This window comes from Danio rerio, chromosome 13 (genome assembly GCF_052040795.2).
Source record: "Danio rerio strain M-AB ecotype USA chromosome 13, GRCz13ab, whole genome shotgun sequence".
In the NCBI taxonomy this organism is placed as follows: domain Eukaryota; kingdom Metazoa; phylum Chordata; class Actinopteri; order Cypriniformes; family Danionidae; genus Danio; species Danio rerio.
In genome coordinates, this window is record NC_141033.1 from 7,550,001 (window position 1) to 7,570,104 (window position 20,104).

The 20,104-nt window shown below is 35.1% G+C and overlaps 1 protein-coding gene across 10 annotated transcripts in view; it reads right to left on the reverse strand.

Annotated features, from left to right (window-relative positions):
• ninl (ninein-like) overlaps positions 1–20,104 on the reverse strand; it is a 64,141-nt gene that overhangs the window by 35,407 nt on the left and 8,630 nt on the right. For 4 of the 10 annotated variants that reach the window (XR_015505227.1, XR_015505224.1, NM_001281798.3 and 1 more), the window contains 3 exon segments: positions 5,332–5,398; positions 4,847–5,037; positions 1,422–1,577 (listed from right to left, as the gene is read on the reverse strand). Coding sequence is in view for 6 of the 10 variants with exons in the window: in NM_001281798.3 (NP_001268727.3) it covers positions 1,422–1,577; positions 4,847–5,037; positions 5,332–5,398 (414 nt within the window). In the remaining 4 variants the exon portion in view is untranslated. 10 annotated transcript variants of the gene reach the window in all.

Here is a 20,104-nt window from a genome sequence, read left to right on the forward strand (position 1 = left end):
AAATTATTATTATTATTATTATTTATTTATTTATATAATTTTTTTTTATTATTATTTATTAGGCATTCTATGAAGAAAGAAATCTTCAAAAGCAAAATAAGGTAAATTATTTTTTCAGCAACAAAGAGTGTTGAAAATCCAGCTACTTCCTGGGAAAATATAACCAAATACTGCATCTATTGGAAAAATAGACCTTGCAATATTTTATTTGTCTATGAAACATATTGCGATACCTGGTATAATTTCACCAGATTACTGGAATGGCTCTATTTGCAAAGAATGTATTATTTTATTATATCATCAGGAGGATTTTGTGGGGCAGTGCATCCGAATAAACACAATAAATCAATCGTGATCATTGATACAGTAGAGATCCGTCTTTCGGATGAGACGTTAAACCGAGGTCCTGACTCTCTGTGGTCATTAAAAATCCCATGGCACTTCTCGTGAAAGAACAGGGGTGTAACCCTGGTGTCCTGGCCAAAGTCCCTCTATCAGCCCATACGATCATGGCCTCCCAATCATCCCCTTCCACCGAATTGGCTTTATCACTGTCTCTCCACTCCACCAATAGCTGGTGTGTGGTGAGCGCACTGGCGCTGTTGTCCTGTAGCTGCCGTCGCATCATCCTAGTGGATGCTGCACACTGGTGGTAGTGTGGAGAGACCCCCTCATGATTGTGAAGCGCTTTGGGTGTATGGCCATACACAATAAATGCGCTATATAAATACACATTACATTTACATTACATTACAGAAAAGATACAACATACAGTGCTTTTGTAGACCATTTCAATGTGGTCCTGTCATCGGCCCATGAACATTTCCTGCTTGTTATTAAACTATTTCATAACTGTAACAAGAGGCAATTCAATCATCACTTTAATTTTAGTCCCTTATTTATCAGGGGGATAACATGCAAACTCCACACAGAAACGGCAACTGGTCCAGCAGAGACTCGAACCAGTGACCTTCTTGCTGTGAGGTGACTGGGCCGCCAACAAAATACTAAATCAACAAAATATAATGAACTACTATCAAGTGCAACACATAACACATATCACATAAGAAAAGTGTGGCTCACGCATAAATAGAACATTTCCTCGTCATTTGCACACACTCAAGTGGTTCTAAACCTTTATGAATTACTTTCTTCGAAGGAGATTTTCTGAAGAATTTAGTGAGGGGAAAAAGCACTCATTTTTTTTTTTACAACATTTCTTAGTATATCTTCAGAAAACAGACACTCTGACAGCTTTGAAACAGGTAAATGATGACAGAATAAATTTTTGGGAGAACTATAAAATGAAATTTTCAGAGAAAGCCATGCAGACAAACTTGCATACTGGTCTCGTTTTTGGTTACTATATTTATTATCTGCTTTCTATTGCAACATCAGCGTGACCTCGAGCTGCTGCTGACCTTTGAGATGGTGCGCAGTGGTTTGGGCCGTGCAGGGGTGGAGGTAGAGAGGGGTGAAGCATGATCATGTGGTTTGAACAGGCCGCTCTGGAACTCAATGAGACTGACTTTTCCATCCTGATCCTTGTCCAGTTTCCTGAAGAGAGCGTCTAACTCCTGCTTAAACACAAAGACGTAGAGTGATTTTATCAATACTGACAAAATATCACTGTAAACCAGGAATTCTCAAAGTTCAAACTCTGGACCCTCCTCCATTTCATATTCCAGGAACGCTAATTGTGTGTAACAATGTGTGGATTTATTACTTTGTGATCATTCGCAATGGTCACATCGCAGGATATGCAGTGAGTCTGGATTAAAACATTATTGGGGCCTGTGACTGTATAATGATTTTAAAAACATTCAAGCATAAGAATTGGTACTGTCTGTAACTTTATTGACAATTAATTTGACAGATTTTTATTTTTATTCAGTTACTGTAGCTGAATACTTGGTAAACAAAACAATTGTGTCGTTATTAATAGTTTATTTCAATTCTATCTTTTTCTTTGAGTTTATTTATAAACTGATTTCGAAAAGATGACATGCTTATGATTGCTTGCATTGCTTGCAATTCATTATTATGATTCACCAATCAGACGATTACTAAGTCACTGTAAATACCCTAAAGCCCCGGTCAGATTACACGATTTAGGCATGATTTTCTTGACGTAGGGTGTCGCAGGGAATCGTAAACGACAAATGGGCGTCGTGACTAGTGTTGGCCGATATATTAAATTTTTAGATCGCCAAATCGTCCCCCTGTGAGATCGCCGATACACGATACTATCGCATGGGGGCGCGGTAGTGTTACGTTTATGTATATAATATTTGATTATTATATTTAAACATATCTAAAGATATTTAATAACCTTTCGTTTCGTTTTCGGTTCATGCCGGTCTCCGCGGCCCGCAGGACTGCTGCAAAATGGATATAATATACATGAATGAAAGCAAATGAAATGATATTTATTTAGGCATGGAAGAAACAAGGATGCTCTAAGATTCTTTCAGACGGGAGGCGGATGGAGGACCCGCCGCCTGCACGTGAAAATGTTTTCCATGTTTTTGTTCAGTTGAGCGCAGCGCGGCTTCAGGTCTAATCATCACAAAAGTAATCAACAGTGTCACGTTTGCATTTGCTAAGATCTAACACAATTATTACGCTTGGCATAGGCTGTGTTAACTGTTTTCTGATAAGTTTCATTTTAGACATGGCTGCGGTGAGTCGGTAATATAATATTGCTCTAATATTAAATAGCCTATTTGACCTAAAACTTTTCACTGAGTTCAGTAAAATGTTCTTTGATAAGTTATTAATAATCTGTTTAATAATTCTTTAATGCCAAAACGAATGGTAAAATACATATTGTAATTTAATTTAAAATAGGCTAGTTTAAATAAAGAAATATATTTTAATAGCCTTTATAAATAAATATAGGCCTAACATAATTTTAAATTAAATAAATAGGTTATTTTCTGAAAAAGGCGCATATCCGTGTTTATCATTTTATCGAAATAAACACAAATAAGACAAGTAGCTATGTATATTACGTGTATTTGAAGGAGCAGTCAGTGCATGCACAAATAAATATACTCTATAGCCCCCTTAAAACTTAAATAGGCTATTAATAACGGATATAAAAGATAAATAGCTTTTTTTGTTAAAGCAAGAGAGAATCTTGCGGGAGTGCTGTTATAAAGGAGTCTCAAATAATCAACGACCGCAACACGTCTAGCCTACCTTTTCTAAAATATTAAGCTCTTTACAATTCGCAATCAAAAATGACGATAATATGGTGTATTGGAGGGTATAAGCACGCAACCCGTGAGAACCGGTTAATGCATGTACGGTAGCCTACACCACTTATTTATCAGACGGCTTTGAGTATTACCCACCTCTAAATCCCCTCTGATATGTGTCTTTTAGCCGCGTCCTTCAGTACCCAAAATCATGACAGTCCACCACATTCAGTCAATAACACTCATTGTAGACGTCATAGGATGACTGATCGTGAAGGAACGTGTAGTCTGGCATATTTGCTATCTACGACAAGTGACGATGTTATCAAGAAAAAAAAAATCACATAATCTAACATAGTGACTTTCGTAACCGACAAAAAAATCTTTTAAAAAATCCCCCTTTTCACCCCTACTCCTCCTGCTTTCCTAGATGGGTGATACAGTGGCCCAGTGGTTAGCACCGTTGCCTCACAGCAAGAACGTCACTGGTTCTAGTCCTTAGCAAGCCAGCCGACATTTCTGTAAGGAGTTTACACGTTCTCCCCGTGCACAAGTAGGTTTACCCTGAGTTTCCCGGTTTCCTCCCACAGTCCAAAAACATGCAACTTAAGTTAATTGACTAATCCAAATCAACACTGTAGACATGCTCCTAGAAAGTAGTTATCTCTTAAGAGCAATCACTATCTGTTCATTAGCCACTACAGCAGGGAAGTTCTCGAGATCTACCTGAGCTCAAACCCTTCTCTCGCCAAACAGGAGGGAGCCCCTGGCTTGATGATCTGAGCTCAGGGCTCTCTTCCGGGACAGCATGCCAAACAAGCTTTTTAATCAATCATCAGCTAAGTGTGAACTCTTGAAACTATATTTATCTATGCTTGTAGATTGTTTGTTAGATTTTATACAGATGCACTCCCCTACAGAATCATTCCAATCAATCTAAAATTATGAATTATTTTCAAATAGACATATTGAAGTCATCTGGTGAAACTGTATTCAGATCGCAACATATATAGCAGAAAAACAAAATATTGCAATGGTATATTTTTTCAACAGCATGCAGCTCTAATGTTAATGTTTATTAAAATAAAGTTTTGTTATAGCAAAAAATAAATAAATAAAAATTTCGGACCTTTGACATTTCTGAATATTCAAACCATTGAAGTGAGATGGGTGAGGCAGTGGCGCAGTAGGTAGTGCTGTCGCCTCACAGCAAGAAGGTCGCTGGGTCGCTGGTTCGAACCTCGGCTCAGTTGGCGTTTCTGTGTGGAGTTTGCATGTTCTCCCTGTCTTCGCGTGGATTTCCTCCGGGTGCTCCGGTTTCCCCCACAGTCCAAAGACATGCGATACAGGTGAATTGGGTAGGCTAAATTGTCCATAGTGTATAAGTGTGTGTGTGAATGTGTGTGTGGATGTTTCTCAGAGATGGGTTGTGGGTGGAAGGGCATCCGCTGTGTAAAAACTTGCTGGATAAGTTGGCGGTTCATTCGGCTGTGGCGACCTCGGATTAATAAAGGGACTAAGCCGACAAGAAAATGAATGAATGAATTGAGACTTTGAGAATTCCTGCTGTAAAAAGTAATCAGTAAACATACATGCAGCATGTGATGATTACGAATCCTCCATAATTTAGGTGATAGTAGTACCTCAGCCTCTAAATGCTTAAGTCCGATGTGATCACAGACGAGTGAAAGCTCCTCACGGTTTAGTGATCCGGCAGCTCCGACCCCCAGTTCTTCCCAAACTGCCCTCACCTGCCCGTCTGTCACTTCCTGCTGATTGTCAGATGAGCGTTGACAATTTCCTGTGCCATCTTGATTCCAGAGCTTCAGCTGGCCTTAAATGTATTTAATTCAGAATTTGTGCAAATTTACTTATAAACAATGCAAAAAAAAAAATAACAAAGCTGCACTGAAAAAAATAGGTTCCACACAATTGATTTGTGTTGGGGTAACATGAAGGAATTAGGCTAACTAATTACTTTTTACAAATATAAATGAACTGAACATAAAACAAATAAGTAACAAAAAAACAAGAATTGTGTTATTTCAGCTCATTTTAAATAAGTAGTTTGAACAAACAGCAACTGACAATGTTTTGAGTGTGCAGAGTATAGTCAAATTGAACATACCTTGTGCCACAAAATAGTGGTGTGTAGACTCTTTGTTGCTTCCTGCGTCTTCATCTGATTTGAGACTCTGTAAACAGAGCATTGACAGTGTTTACTGAAAACTACCAACTGAACACTGCATAGAATATGTATTGTATATTGCCTACTCATTTGTAAACTGTTTTTTTTTCCCCCAATTTCTGTTTAACGCAGATAATATTTTTTTCAACATTTTTCTAAACACAATAGTTTTAATAACTCATTTCTAATTACTGATTTATTTTATATTTGCCATGATGACAGTAAATAGTATTTTACTAGATATTTTTCAAGACGTTTCTACAGTTTGAAGCAGGGGTCACCAACCTTTTGGAAACTGAGAGCTACTTCTTGGGTATCGTTTAATGTGAAGGGCTACCAGTTTGATACACACTTCCTAATAACAAATTTGCTCAATTTACTTTTAATTATATGTTATTAATAATTAATGATATTCATCTATGTGAAGGCACTGATCATGTTAATGATTTCTCACAATAGTTGTCAACAATGATTGGAAACAGATAACCAATGCAAGTGTGATTTAAAAAGAATAGCTACAAAACAAATTAGATGCAGCTTAGCTTAGCTTATAACAGGTCCACCGTCAACTCATTTGATCCTCGTGGGCTACCTGGTGCCACCGGGCACCATGTTGGTGACCCCTGGTTTAAAGTGACATTTAAAGACTTAACTAGGTTAATTATGTTAACTAGGCAGGTTAGAATAATTAGGCAAGTTATTGTGTAACGATTTTTGTTTTGTCAAGCCTGCAACCCATAGTTTGTTCAACACATTTAGTGCAACAGATTGCAAGTGCTTATTTTCATCATTATGTTATATTTTTAATTTTATTTATGTTTTTGTTTTCAATAAATACTTTAGCATTCAAGTAAATACTCTTGTGAACTCTTGCGTTTGATCAATCAAATCAACAAGTAATTATGGTAAATACCTGTAATCTCGATAATGATCTAATTTTAGCTGTTAATTAATAGTCAAGCATATAACATATTATGCATTTTGGCAACACAATAGATCATCCATGCATTGTGTGCAAAGTATACACAGTAAATTTTAAACATTTTCTGTATTTTGTATTTCACAAGTGTATCCTGCTATTCACAGTTGTAAATTGCATTTTGGGAACTAGATCTCTGCTCTGTGGACTTGATTTGAAAATTCAGTTCTACAGTTTAATAAAGTGACTTTTATTGACATTTTAGAACTTTGAATTAATTTATATGTAAGTGCCATCAATCCGTCTCTTCTTTTCTTTTTCTCTTTGATTTAGCAGGATTTGAACGCGAGTAACATAACACAGTCCAGTGATGTCGTTTCGAAAATGTTTATTAACAACTTAACTGAACTATATTACACGGTCAAAAAACTGTCTTGCTTCCATCTTCATGACACAACTTCTTCCTTCCCGGAAGTGACATCAGCATATACTCTATATTACAAATTAAATTACTTTTAGTAAAATATTTTCAAGTTTTGCCTGTCACAATATAATTAATTTAACATAAATAAAACAATAAACTTATGGCTCTTATAATATATATATATATATATATATATATATATATATATATATATATATATATATATATATATATATATATATATATATATATATATGTGTGTGTGTGTGTGTGTGTGTGTGTGTGTGTGTGTGTGTGTGTGTGTGTGTGTGTGTTTATGTATATATATATATATATATATATATATATATATATATATATATATATATATATATATATATACATACATACATACATACATACATACATACATACATACATACATACATATATATATATATATATATATATATATATATATATATATATATATATATATATATATATATATATATATAGTCTGTAAAATAACAGAAAATGTACTGGCAGTTTATTACAAGTTTTTTGTACCATAAATTACAACACCAACCCAAATATTAAACTATTAAAAATGTCATTAAAGTCACTTTTTCTAACTTTTCAAGGTTAAAAGTTGTTAGAAGAAACATGAAAAACCCATAATGCTATTCAAAAGCACAAATACACCAAAAATAAAAAGATGAATCAAGGAAAGCTGCTTTTTTTTAAGTTCTCAGGTTCTACAGGTTGCAATGTCCTGAATTTTGCTTGCCAATCTTAAGCCCATGGTAATGGATTGTTTTGGTTCAATTTGGAGCTTCCACAACCAGCGCAGAGCGGACCAGAGTGAGTGCTCCGATTTGGGCCCCCCTGGTCTGAAAACTGCAAATTTACTGCTATATTTAACAGTGCACATACTGTGTATTCTAGTAATGTGCTATTCAAAACATTTGAATTCCAAAGGCCATGCTAAAAGAAGCATAATAAGGGCTCAACTCTGACCCTTGACTGAAGTAAGCGGGCAGAGAAATTGTTGCTGAATGAACGAAATGGTTCAGCGATCACAAGGAACACAATGCAATCATCATAAGGCATTCCATCCCAGCAGTCATTACTTCTGCCACGCTGGACGGGAACAACTTGCAGACTGAGGATACAAGCAAGTAATCCTGTTCTTCACGTCAGTATAGAAACACTGCATCATACTAAACAGCTTAAAGCTGCTCATATAAAGCCAGCAAAATCTCTCTGTAATGATGCAAAAAGAGCTTACATAAGATATGGTTGGAGTCCAACCGAGTTATCCAACAGTTCCAACACTGAGAGCACTTTAAAACTGGCAGACATCAATAAAGAGTAGGAAGTTTAGTACTGAAAGTAACTGTAAAGGTTGCTTCACCTAAGAAACAGCTACATACAACATCAAATAAATATACAAGGAAACAAAGAATAGAATAGAAAGATGCCAGACTCACTGTCGCTCTAACATGTTATGTAACAACATTTTACACAGTTTGCCACAGAATTCATTACAATTTCAGCATGTGGTGTTCACTTTTCATCAGGTTTTTTTTTAACCAGCCACTAGAACAGTTATATTTTGGTGACTTATGTACTTACATTATCCCAAATGTTTCAAAATAATGTTAAAACCCAGAGAAACAAGCAGTTTTAACTAATCGCATGAACTATCCTGTGTTGCCATGCTATTGTCACCCTAAATCAGGGGTGCCCAAACTTTTTCATATAAAGGGCCAAAAACCAAATAGCATTGAGAGCCATGGGCCGAAATATTCTAAACTATATTGCAGGGTTATTCAATTAGTTTTTCACGGGGGGCACTTCATGAAAAGCATTATAAATGAGGGGCCAGAGAGATCTGACTTGAAATTTAAGTGATGACACAACAGCATATAAGAGCCCATATGCTGTGTTTGTGCTCATAAAGACACCCACGTTGACTTTTTCGACAATAAAACATTAATATGTTGTATTTTGAAACTACATAACATCACTGCATTCAACTACTCTTTAAGGCAGAGGTTCTCAACCCTGTGCAAGCCTTATTGTTATTTATTTATTAACAACATAAATGTATTTAAACATGTTTGTGGGTGCGTGGCTGCATGCATGTGTGTATTTCAACATAAACTAAAAAACTGTTGCCTATATTCTCGTTATATATATATGTGTGTGTGTGTGTGTGTGTGTGTGTGTGTATACATATACATATACATATATATATATATATATATATATATATATATATATATATATATATATATATATATATATATATATATACATATACATACATATATATATATATTTATATATATATATATATATATATACATATATATATATATATATATATATATATATATATACATACATATATATACATACATATATATATATATGTGTGTGTGTATGTGTATGTATATATATATATATATATATATATATATATATATATATATATATATATATATATATATATATATATATATATATATATACATATATATATACACACATATATATATATATATATATATATATATATATATATATATATATATACATACATATATACATATATATACATATGTATATATATATATATATTACCAGATATTTTTCAAGACATTTCTATACAGCTTAAAGTGACATTTCAAGGCTTAACTAGGTTAATAAGGTTAACTAGGCAGGTTAGGGTAATTAGGCAAGTTATTGTATAATGATGGTTTGTTCTGTAGACTATCGAAAAAAAGAATTTGCATAAAGGGGCTAATAATTTTGTCCCTAAAATGGTTTTTAAAAAAATTAAAAACTGCTTTTATTCTAGCCGAAATAAAACAAATAAAGCTTTCACCAGAAGAAAAAATATTATAAGACATACTGTGAACATTTCCCTGCTCTGTTAAAAATCATTTGGGAAATATTTTAAAAAGAAAACAATAATTTAAAGGGGGGCTAATAATTCTGACTTCAACTGTATATATAAACTAAATACGACCTCAAGTTTTATACGTTTACAGCCTCTGCAACTTCCGTCCGTCATAAAAATCAATTTGGATGGTTCGATTTTCTGCATTTTTCACATCCGTTGCATTTATTTTGAGGGATGTTATTGACAATTGAGGGCCACCAAATGACGAATATAAAAAAACAAATTTGCCAGTTTTGGACTCAGTCAGAATACAAGGACCTTAAAGTTTTGAGGCTTGCGCAGCTTCTCGAGGAGAAATCAAACAAATGAGCGCCGTTTTCCAAAGTTTATGAGCGCAGCACACACAAATACTGCACATAAAACTGCAGTAACATACTGCAGTTAAATTTCAGAATGTGGTGTTTTTCTATTTATAACATTTGAATACACTTTCAGCAACAAACAGTACATCACACGACCTGACGACCAAGAGAGCTGACAATTAACCATCACTTAATTTACCATCACCTCACGATTGAAAATGAAACACTGCTTTAATATGACGAAATTAAATCAACAAATAAGTTAATAATATTGAGTCACTTATATTTTTATGAAATAATGACTGTTTTGGTCTATTTTAGCAGAGAAAATAGATCCGAATAATCCAAACAAAGATCACAAATTTGAGTTTTATTATATTTTCTGTTATTTTTTACTCCCATCCTGTAGCCTACTCGCGCTCCCCTGCAAGTGTGGCGCCCACCGGCTGAAAACCACTGCTCTAAGGTGTAGAGAAAATGGTCCAAAAAGACACCATCTCTCGTTAGTGACAGTTTTGTTGTCAGTTTTGACAGGCTGTACCTGTTAAAATACAGGCACAGCCTGTCAAATACAGGTACAGCTGGTGACTGCATTTGATTGCTAGTTGAAAAGTGGTAAAAGAACAAATTAACAGTGAAAAAATAGCATAACTACAACAAATAGGTCAAAAAATGTGATTAAAAACATGGTATTGAAAAATTAGATTTTGATAAATGGGAAGTGAAATTTTAAATGATAAACAGAAATCCCTGACTTTCAATGTCTGGAAAACATCTTTTAAATTTCCATGACATTCCAGAAATCTCCATGACTCTTGGGAAGCCTGACCACTATCTCTATGTTAATGCCATCTTGTGGTAAATCACAATTGTAACGCAGAGAATCACTGACCTGTAAGATTTGATCAATGTATGGCAGCGATCGAATGCAGGAGACAAACAGAACAGGATACACTGATCGAAAAACACCACAGAGTTCAGCCTCCAGCAACAAAAGAATAAGCCCAGCTGAATATGGGACAAGCCACAATCAATTACTGTCAGCATTAAACTTTAAACAACATTACATAACTGTTCACAAAAAAAGCTTTTCAGGGGGGAAAGAAGAGGACGGAAAGTCTTGCATTATCTCTGTCTCTCAGACAATAGTTCTAGCATGAGAAAAAAAGATAAATGTGAACAATAACATACATTGTCGTACTTATGAAGATTATCATTTAAAAAAAAAATATTAAAATTACCAATAAAAATTTAAATGCATCAAACTCCAAAACTAAAAGATGACATTGCCTTCCTCCCAAAAGACTTCCTGATGAAGCTACACTCGCCGGCCACTTTATTAGGTATACCTGTCCAACTGCTCGTTAACTCAAATTTCAAATCAGCCAATCACATGGCAGCAACTCAATGCATTTATGCATGTAGACAAGGTCAAGACGATCTTCTGCAGTTCAAACCGAGTATCAGAAAGGGGAAGCAAGGTGATTTAGGTGACTTTGAACGTGGCATGGTTGTTGGTGCCAGATGGGCTGGTCTGAGTATTTCAGAAACTGCTGATCGACTGGGATTTTCACGCACAACCATCTCTAGGGTTTACAGAGAATGATCCGAAAATATCCAGTGAGCATCAGTTCTGTGGGCGCAAATGCCTTGTTGATGCCAGAGGTCAAAAGAGAATGGCCAGACCGGTTCTAGCTGATAGAAAGACAACAGTAACTCAAATAACCACTCGCTACAACTGAGGTATGCAGAAGAGCATTTCTGAACACACAAGACGTCCAACCTTGAGGCAGATGGGCCACAGCAGCAGAAGATCACACCGGGTGCCGCTCCTGTCAGCTAAGAACAGGAAACTGAGGCTACATTTTGCACAGGCTCACCAAAATTAGACAATAAAAGATTGAAAAAATGTCACCTGGTCTGATGAATCTCCATTTCTGCTTTGGCATTCGGATGGTAGGGTCAGAATTTGGCGTCAACAACATGAAAGCATGGATCCATCCTGCCTTGTATCAACAGTTCAGGCTGGTGGTGGTGGTGTAATGGTGTGGGGGATACTTTCTTAAGAAACTTTGGGCCCATTAGTACCAATTGAGCATTGTGTCAACGTCACAGCCTATTTGACTTTTGTTGCTGACCATGTCCATCCCTTTATGACAGTGTACCCGTCATCTGGAACAGGAAACCTTGGCTACATTTTGCACAGGCTCACCAAAATTAGACAATAAAAGATTGAAAAAATGTCACCTGGTCTGATGAATCTCCATTTCTGCTTTGGCATTCGGATGGTAGGGTCAGAATTTGGCGAAATTCTGTTTCGCCAAAGTTTCTTAAGATACTTTCTTAAGAAACTTTGGGCCCATTAGTACCAATTGAGCATTGTGTCAACGTCACAGCCTACCTGACTTTTGTTGCTGACCATGTCCATCCCTTTATGACAGTGTACCCGTCATCTGATGGCTACATCCAACAGCATAACAAACGCAAATCATCTCAGACTGCTTTCTTGAACATGACAATGAGTTCACTGTGCTCAAATGGCCTCCACAGTCACCAGACCTCAATCCACCTTTGGGAATGTGGTGGAGCGGGAGATTACCATCATGGATGTGTAGCCGACAAATCTGCAGCAACTGCGTGATGCTATCATGTCAATATGGACCAAAATCTTAGGGGAATATTTCCAGTACACCTTGTTGAATCTATGCCACGAAGGATTAATGCAGTTCTGAAGGCAAAAGGGTGTCCAACACGGTGCCAATAAGGTGTATCTAATAAAGTGGCCAGTTTATGTGTTGTATTTTAGTCTATGACGTACCAAAGACACTAAATGATTCATGTTGGATGACAAGGTTTGTGTGCAATATTTATCACAGCCAGTTGAATTATTTACATAAACAAGCAGTGCTGTTGCTCGCATGAGTGTTGGGCGTGGACACATGGCCTGGAGTCTGAGCTGATGCCTGTAAATGTGAGATCTGATTCTGTCTATCAGTAGATGACTTTCTCATTGTGTGCAAAAGTGTGTGGTGTTTCTCACTCTTTATTTTGGGAAGTAAAAGGTCATTTGCAACCCATTTACAACACTGATTAAAAATACATACAATTAAAACAGCACTGTATTTTTGTTTTATGTTTTTATTTCTATCTATCTATCTATCTATCTATCTATCTATCTATCTATCTATCTATCTATCTATCTATCTATCTATCTATCTGTCTATTTGTCTATCTGTCTATCTATCTATCTATCTATCTATCTATCTATCTATCTATCTATCTATCTATCTATCTATCTATCTATATATCTATCTATCTATCTATCTATCTATCTATCTATCTATCTATCTATCTATCTATCTGTCTATATATCTATCTATCTATCTATCTCTTTCATTTTTTTATTTTTTTGAAACTGCATTGCGAAATTGTTAAAAAGTGTTGAAATTATGTAGAAAAAAGTTCAGATGATGTATTTACAGTTTTTCTCAGTCGCTTTGGTGCGTTTCTCACAACACCTGTGCATTTCTGCACAACAGTTAATGCATTTTTCAAAACAATTAGTACAAACTGCAAAACCTAGCTGATAACCTGCAAAAGCGCATCACTTGCTCAAAATGGATAGTTCATTCCTCAAAAGCAAGAATTCATGTCAATCAAAGTGTCAGTATCATCAAGATGAAAAGTCCTGACACCATTGTTTATGAACAAGATAGTCAAATGGCTTTGTCATGTTTTCATTATGTCAGTTTACTCTGGACATTATTTCAATGTACAGTGACACATCCTGAAAATGCTCAAGACAACACTATACTGCTTGCACAGCCATTTGAAAACTACAGTAAAGTTAGACATCACTGCATTTAGTGAGTTATCTGAGTACAAGACACTGAATATGTATGTTTCACATTTTTACTGCACTTGCTGTTTGCAATACTCATTTATTCCCAGCATTGTGCAAACGAATAAACACATCCTTATATACAACAAACATAAACTCCCTTTAGGTAGAGCAGTGCACAACTGTAAACAATATTGCAGTACATATTGAAACAGAGCCTACAACATGCACAGGTCTGTAAATCGTTCATCAAATTGTTCAATTTTAAAGACATATCCAGGAAAATAAATACTTAAATTTGTTTTATAAAATTAGTTTGACAGATTTTGACAACTAGTTCAACATTTTTGTATGTAATGACTCGAGTAATGAAATGAGGACTATTCGTTTTATATGGGATGACTGTTCAGCATTTACAAGTTTAGTTCATTTTGACTGACATGACATAAGCAAATGATGTTATAAACAGCAGAGAGTTGTATGAAAGCAATTGATGCATGTCCAAAAGCATTTGCAATTTGTTGAAAGGAATGAGAAACTGCTACTAGGATGTGCACAAATGACTAATTGTTTTGAGAAATGCATGACCTGTTGTGCAAATGTAAATAGTGTAGTGAGAAATGCACCAAAGCAACTGAGAAAAAACTGTAATGCTACAGTTTTTCATAGTCGCTTTGATGTGTTTCTCACTAGTGCACTTCTGCACAACAGTTAATGCATTTCTCAAAACAATTAGTACAAACTGCAAAACCTAGCTGATAACCTGCAAAAGCATGTCACATGCTCAAAATGGATAGTTCATTCCTCAAAAGCAAGTATTCATGTCAATCAAAGTGTCAGTATTATCAAAATGAAAAGTCCTGGGCAATTGTTTATGAACAAGATAGTCAAATGGCTTCGTCCTGTTTTCATTATGACAGTTTACACTGGACATTTTTTCCATTGCAAAAAAGTCAGATTTTGGTGACACTTCCTGAAAATGCTCAAGACAGCACTATATACTATTTGATATATAATCTCATCATTCCTTCATTAAATGTAAATAAATAAAACATAAAACACAATAAAACCCCTACTATATACATTTAATAACCAGTTTAACAATGTGAAAGATTTTTATGAGTAGTCGAGACATAATAAAATTATAATAAAAATGATAATACATTGCTAATTGTACACTGTTTTGTTTTTTTGGGAGTATGTTGTTGTATTTTGCACTGTCTGGAGCCAGCACCTAGGCTTTTCACTCATCATAATACACGTGCTCCTGATGATGTGACAGTAAAAGTCATTTGATTTGATAAGCTTCTCCTGAGATTGCTGGCTCACACATTAAAGCATCTACTTCTGTAAAAAATGTTGGTGTAATCTTCAACTCCACACTCTCTTTTCAGTCTTACATTAAATCTGTTATTAAACCTGCATTCCCAACTGCGTCCCTTCATCACTAGCAAGGATGCTGAGACTGCCATCCATGCATTTGACTCCTCACGCATCGACTACTGTAATGCTCTTTTCATTGGCCTGCCTGCCAGCTTCATCTCCAGATTATATTCAAAACTCTGCGGCTAGAATACTCACTCATACCAAACGTTCTGCTCACATAACCCCAATCTTGTACGACCTCCATTGGGTCTCAGTTGCATATCACATTTAATTCAAAATTCTTCTCCTTGCATTTAGATCCCAAAATAGCCTAGCACCCTCCTATCTCTGCAACATGCTTGTCCCCTAAACCCCAACTTGTTCATTAAGTTCTGCTGACTCTTGCCTTCTCGCTGTCCCTCGGTACCACCTATCTTCAATATGGGGCAGATCATTTAGTGTTATTGCACCTAAACAATGGAACTCTCTACCACGCTCACTCCACTCTGCTATTACAGTTTTTCTCAGTCGCTTTGGTGCATTTCTCACAACACTATTTACATTTGCACAACAGGTCATGCATTTCTCAAAACAATTAGTCATTTGTGAACATCCTAGTAGCAGTTTCTCATTCCTTTCAACAAATTATGAATGCTTTTGGACATGCATCAATTGCTTTCATACAACTCTCTGCTATTTATAACATTATCATCTGCTTATGTCATGTCAGTCAAAATGAACTAAACTTGTAAATGCTGAATAGTCATTCCATATAAAACTAATAGTCCTCATTTCATTACTCGTCATTACATAAAAAAATGTTGAACTTGATGTCAAAATCGGTCAAGAAACTTTATTTAAAAAAAGTAAATCTTTATTTTCCTGAAAATGTCTTTAAAATTTAACAATTTGATGAACGATTTACAGACCTGTGTATGTTGTAGGTTCAGGTCCAGTATGTACTGCAATATTGTTTACAATTTTGCACAGCTCTACCTAAAGGGAGTTTATGTTTGTTGTATATAAGGATGTGTTTATTCTTTTGCACAATGCTGTGAATAAATTAGGATTGCAACGAGCAAATGCAGTAAAAATGTGAAACATACATATTTAGTGTCTTGTACTCAGATAACTCACTAAATGCAGTGATGTCTAACTTTACTGTAGTCATAATAAAAACACGACATCTTGTTCTTAAACAATGGTGTCAGGACTTTTCATCTTGATGATACTGACACTTTGATTGACATCAATACTTGCTTTTGAGGAATGAACTATCCATTTTGAGCATGTGACACGCTTTTGCCAGTTATCAGCTAGGTTTTGCAGTTTGTACTAATTGTTTTGAAAAATGCATTAACTGTTGTGCAGAAATGCACAGGTGTTGTGAGAAACGCACCAAAGCGACTGAGAAAAACTGTAATATCTCTGAATTCAAATCCCTTACTTAAGACTTACTTATTTTTTGAATGCTTCAATTTCTGACCTGCCAAACTGACTACTTCATCTGATCCACCTCCACTCTGCTCACATGTCTCTCAGGTCTTGTTTGTGTAATTCCAGTTAGTTATATTTGACTTCATGTATGTTTATCTTTTTGTCGCATTCCTTGTAAAGTGTCCTTGAGCTCTGGAAAGGCGCTATATAAATAAAAAATATTATTATTATTATTATATTTTTTAGATTTAATACTGTAAATGTGATTAGTTGGCTTTACTTTAAAAAAAGGATGTAAACCTGCTTGCTTTTAAAGCGATTAGTGGACTCTACTCTAAATAAAGTAAATAAACTTTGTGCGTAATTATTAAAAATGAAAACAGTTCCAAGTTATAACGGGTTCTGCACTATGAGAAAAAGCTAAACCATCAGTTGCAAAGCAGCAGATTCAAGTTATTTAAGACATCTAACACTTCTAACTCCTTTAATTGTGGGACAAGTTGAAGACATTTAAACCACAAGCAAGTGAAACCTTAAACCTTTTATATAATGCTTAAACTGTGTATGTTCATCAGCTTAAGACCAAGACGGGGTGAGTTGGATCCTCTTGCATCAGACTATAATTGCTAGTCACAGAGTTAGAGATCATGTAATCTCCCCCATTCATTGTAACGCATGTACTGGTTACATAAAAGCTCTAAATATTTGAAACACTGTTATGAAAAAATGAGTGAGCAGAGGGAAAAGAAAAGAAGAAGAGAACGGTACAGACATGAACAGAGGAAGAGCACAAGAAGGGAGGGCTCTGGTATGAAAGTATGCGTTTCTAAAATGAGAGGCGCAGTTAAAGGGATTTTCATGCCAAATTATAGCCAAACCCTTTCCTTGTTGTCCTTCACATTATCAGGCCTTCTAGACCACAGCTGATGCTTTGCACCCTGAGCTCCACCCAGACCAAGAGCTCTAATCCTGGTGGAACACATGAAACGCACCACTATGAACACACACACACAAACACACTTAAAACTCGCTGGACCAAAGGAGTCTGGCAGGCTGGTTCATAAACACCAAGTGCTGACTGCTGCCAAAATAAACTGTACCGATGGACCAGCAAGTATTTGATTGCTCAGTTCCTTCACAGATTGTGTGACCAACTCTTGCAAGAAGTATCAATCCAAACAGCATGATTAGACTAGAGTTTCACATCATTCTATCCAAAAAAATTGCATCAAGGCAGCTTTAGCATGTTGTGGAGGTTGCATCGTTCTTTGTGAGGAATAGATAGAGAGCAGTGCACAAGAAATCAGCATACAAATCAAAGCAAAGGCATGTGCAGCTTAGTGCATTCAGCATTGAACTTCATTATGTTATTAATGGGACTGTTTAAGTTTTTACTGTAATAAGTTAATTATTATTTTTTTTTAAATATACTGCAATAGTTAATATAACTTTATTTAATATTTTTTTTAGTTAATTTTAAATATTAGGAAATTAATTAGGAAATTACTCATAGAAACTTTAATGTAATATACTTTGTTATTTTTACTTTAGGCCCACATCCCTCAATCAAGTTTGGTTTTTGGCCTGTCATAAGTAAAACTTTGGTAACCCCTGCTCTAAAAAAATGTATATTATCCTAGCATGTCAGCTTTAGCCAACAGGTACATTCAGGTTACTGCATATCCACAGTGACAGCCAGTTTTATTCCATGTACGGAGTTCAAAAATAGCCTAAGCATAATAACAGAAGTGAAACAGTATGATATAAAAAATATGTTATAGAAAAATCACAATTTGATGACTGGAAACTTAAAACTTGAAGCGACAAACAAAAATAACCCTGATTACTGCATGACTTGGACAAAAAATAAATATAAAATTCCAGCAATAGATTTTTTTAATTTCCAGGACTCATGGGAATCCTGTATACTGTATACTGTATGTATATATATATATATATATATATATATATATATATATATATATATATATATATATATATCAGGGCTCGAAATTGCGACCATTTTGGTCGCATATGCGCCCGAAAATTAATCTATGCGACCTCATAATATATTTGGGCGCATTAGTGCGACCTGTTTTGATTTTTTGTAAAAACGTGCTGAATCGCTCTTCCCTGCCGCTATATTGGTTCATATTAGCTGTCATTCCAACAAGGTATTCCGCTGTCAGATGACAGGGAAGGAGCTTTTATCACCACGGGAAATGCAAACGGCTGAAGAGTAAAAACTTAAAGCACACAGGTTTGCAAACCCCACCTAAAGTTTAGGCGCAGATGAAAGCGATCATGACACGTCACGTGGCGAATAATGATCCGCCAGCTGAGATCATTCGAGTACGCGCTTCTGTGAGAAGGTGCCCGAATCTCCATGCGTTGCATTCACTGCGTGTTCAGCGCAAATGTCCGCTAAAAGTCAAATCTAATACTGTATATATAATCGCCAAAGAAGCTCGCCTTTACTAAGTTTACACTGAAACTGCGGCTCATAACAAAGAGCGGTATTGCGCCGATGGTTAGCGCAAGAATCCTGCTCTGCCTGCTCATAAATTGGGTCGGCTGACTCGCCTGCTTTCCACTAACACTGAAAAATGAAGATCATCTCAGACTGAACCTTTAAATTAAAACAAACTGAAACCAAAACTTTTAAAGAGTGATAGAAGTGAGACAACTTACTTTCTTTTGTCTATTCTTTTTTGAGGTGTATATTATTTTTATATTTATTTACTGATGACTGTTTTGCAGCTTTCATCATTGAATTGAATGATTTATTATAATCTTTTGTTTGTTTTGTAGCAGAAATATTATTTATTAAATTGACATGAATATATAAACAGCAGTACCAAATAAATATTTCTTACTGCAATGCTTCATTTTTGTTTGATGCAAACTATACAATTGTTTTTCATAAAGTAACAGACTTTTTATAGCAGATAACCTACATTCATGCACATTCAAGGCAGCATCATAATGAGAAATGGAATTCATTGTTACTATTATTTTCATTTTTTATCATCCTTAATATTCTATGGCCTAATTATTAGACATTCGTTTTGGAATTATTGCACACAAATATCAATGTCTTCGCAGCATTAGTTAGATAGTTGTTTCTGGTTTTTGTCAGTCCTATTAATGTTGTTTTAAAATACAATAAATCAAATAAAAAAATAAAATTTGCAGCGGTGCTCATTCATTTTTGGTGGGTGCTCCTAAAAATTTTTTGGTGCTCCTAAATATTTGAAGTTGGGAGCACCGGTGCTACCAAGTAAAAAAGTTAATTTCGAGCCCTGTATATATATATATATATATATATATATATATATATATATATATATATATATATATATATATATATATATATATATATATATATATACATATATATATATATATATATATATATATATATATATATATATATATATATATACAGGGGTTTCCACAGCGGAATGAACCA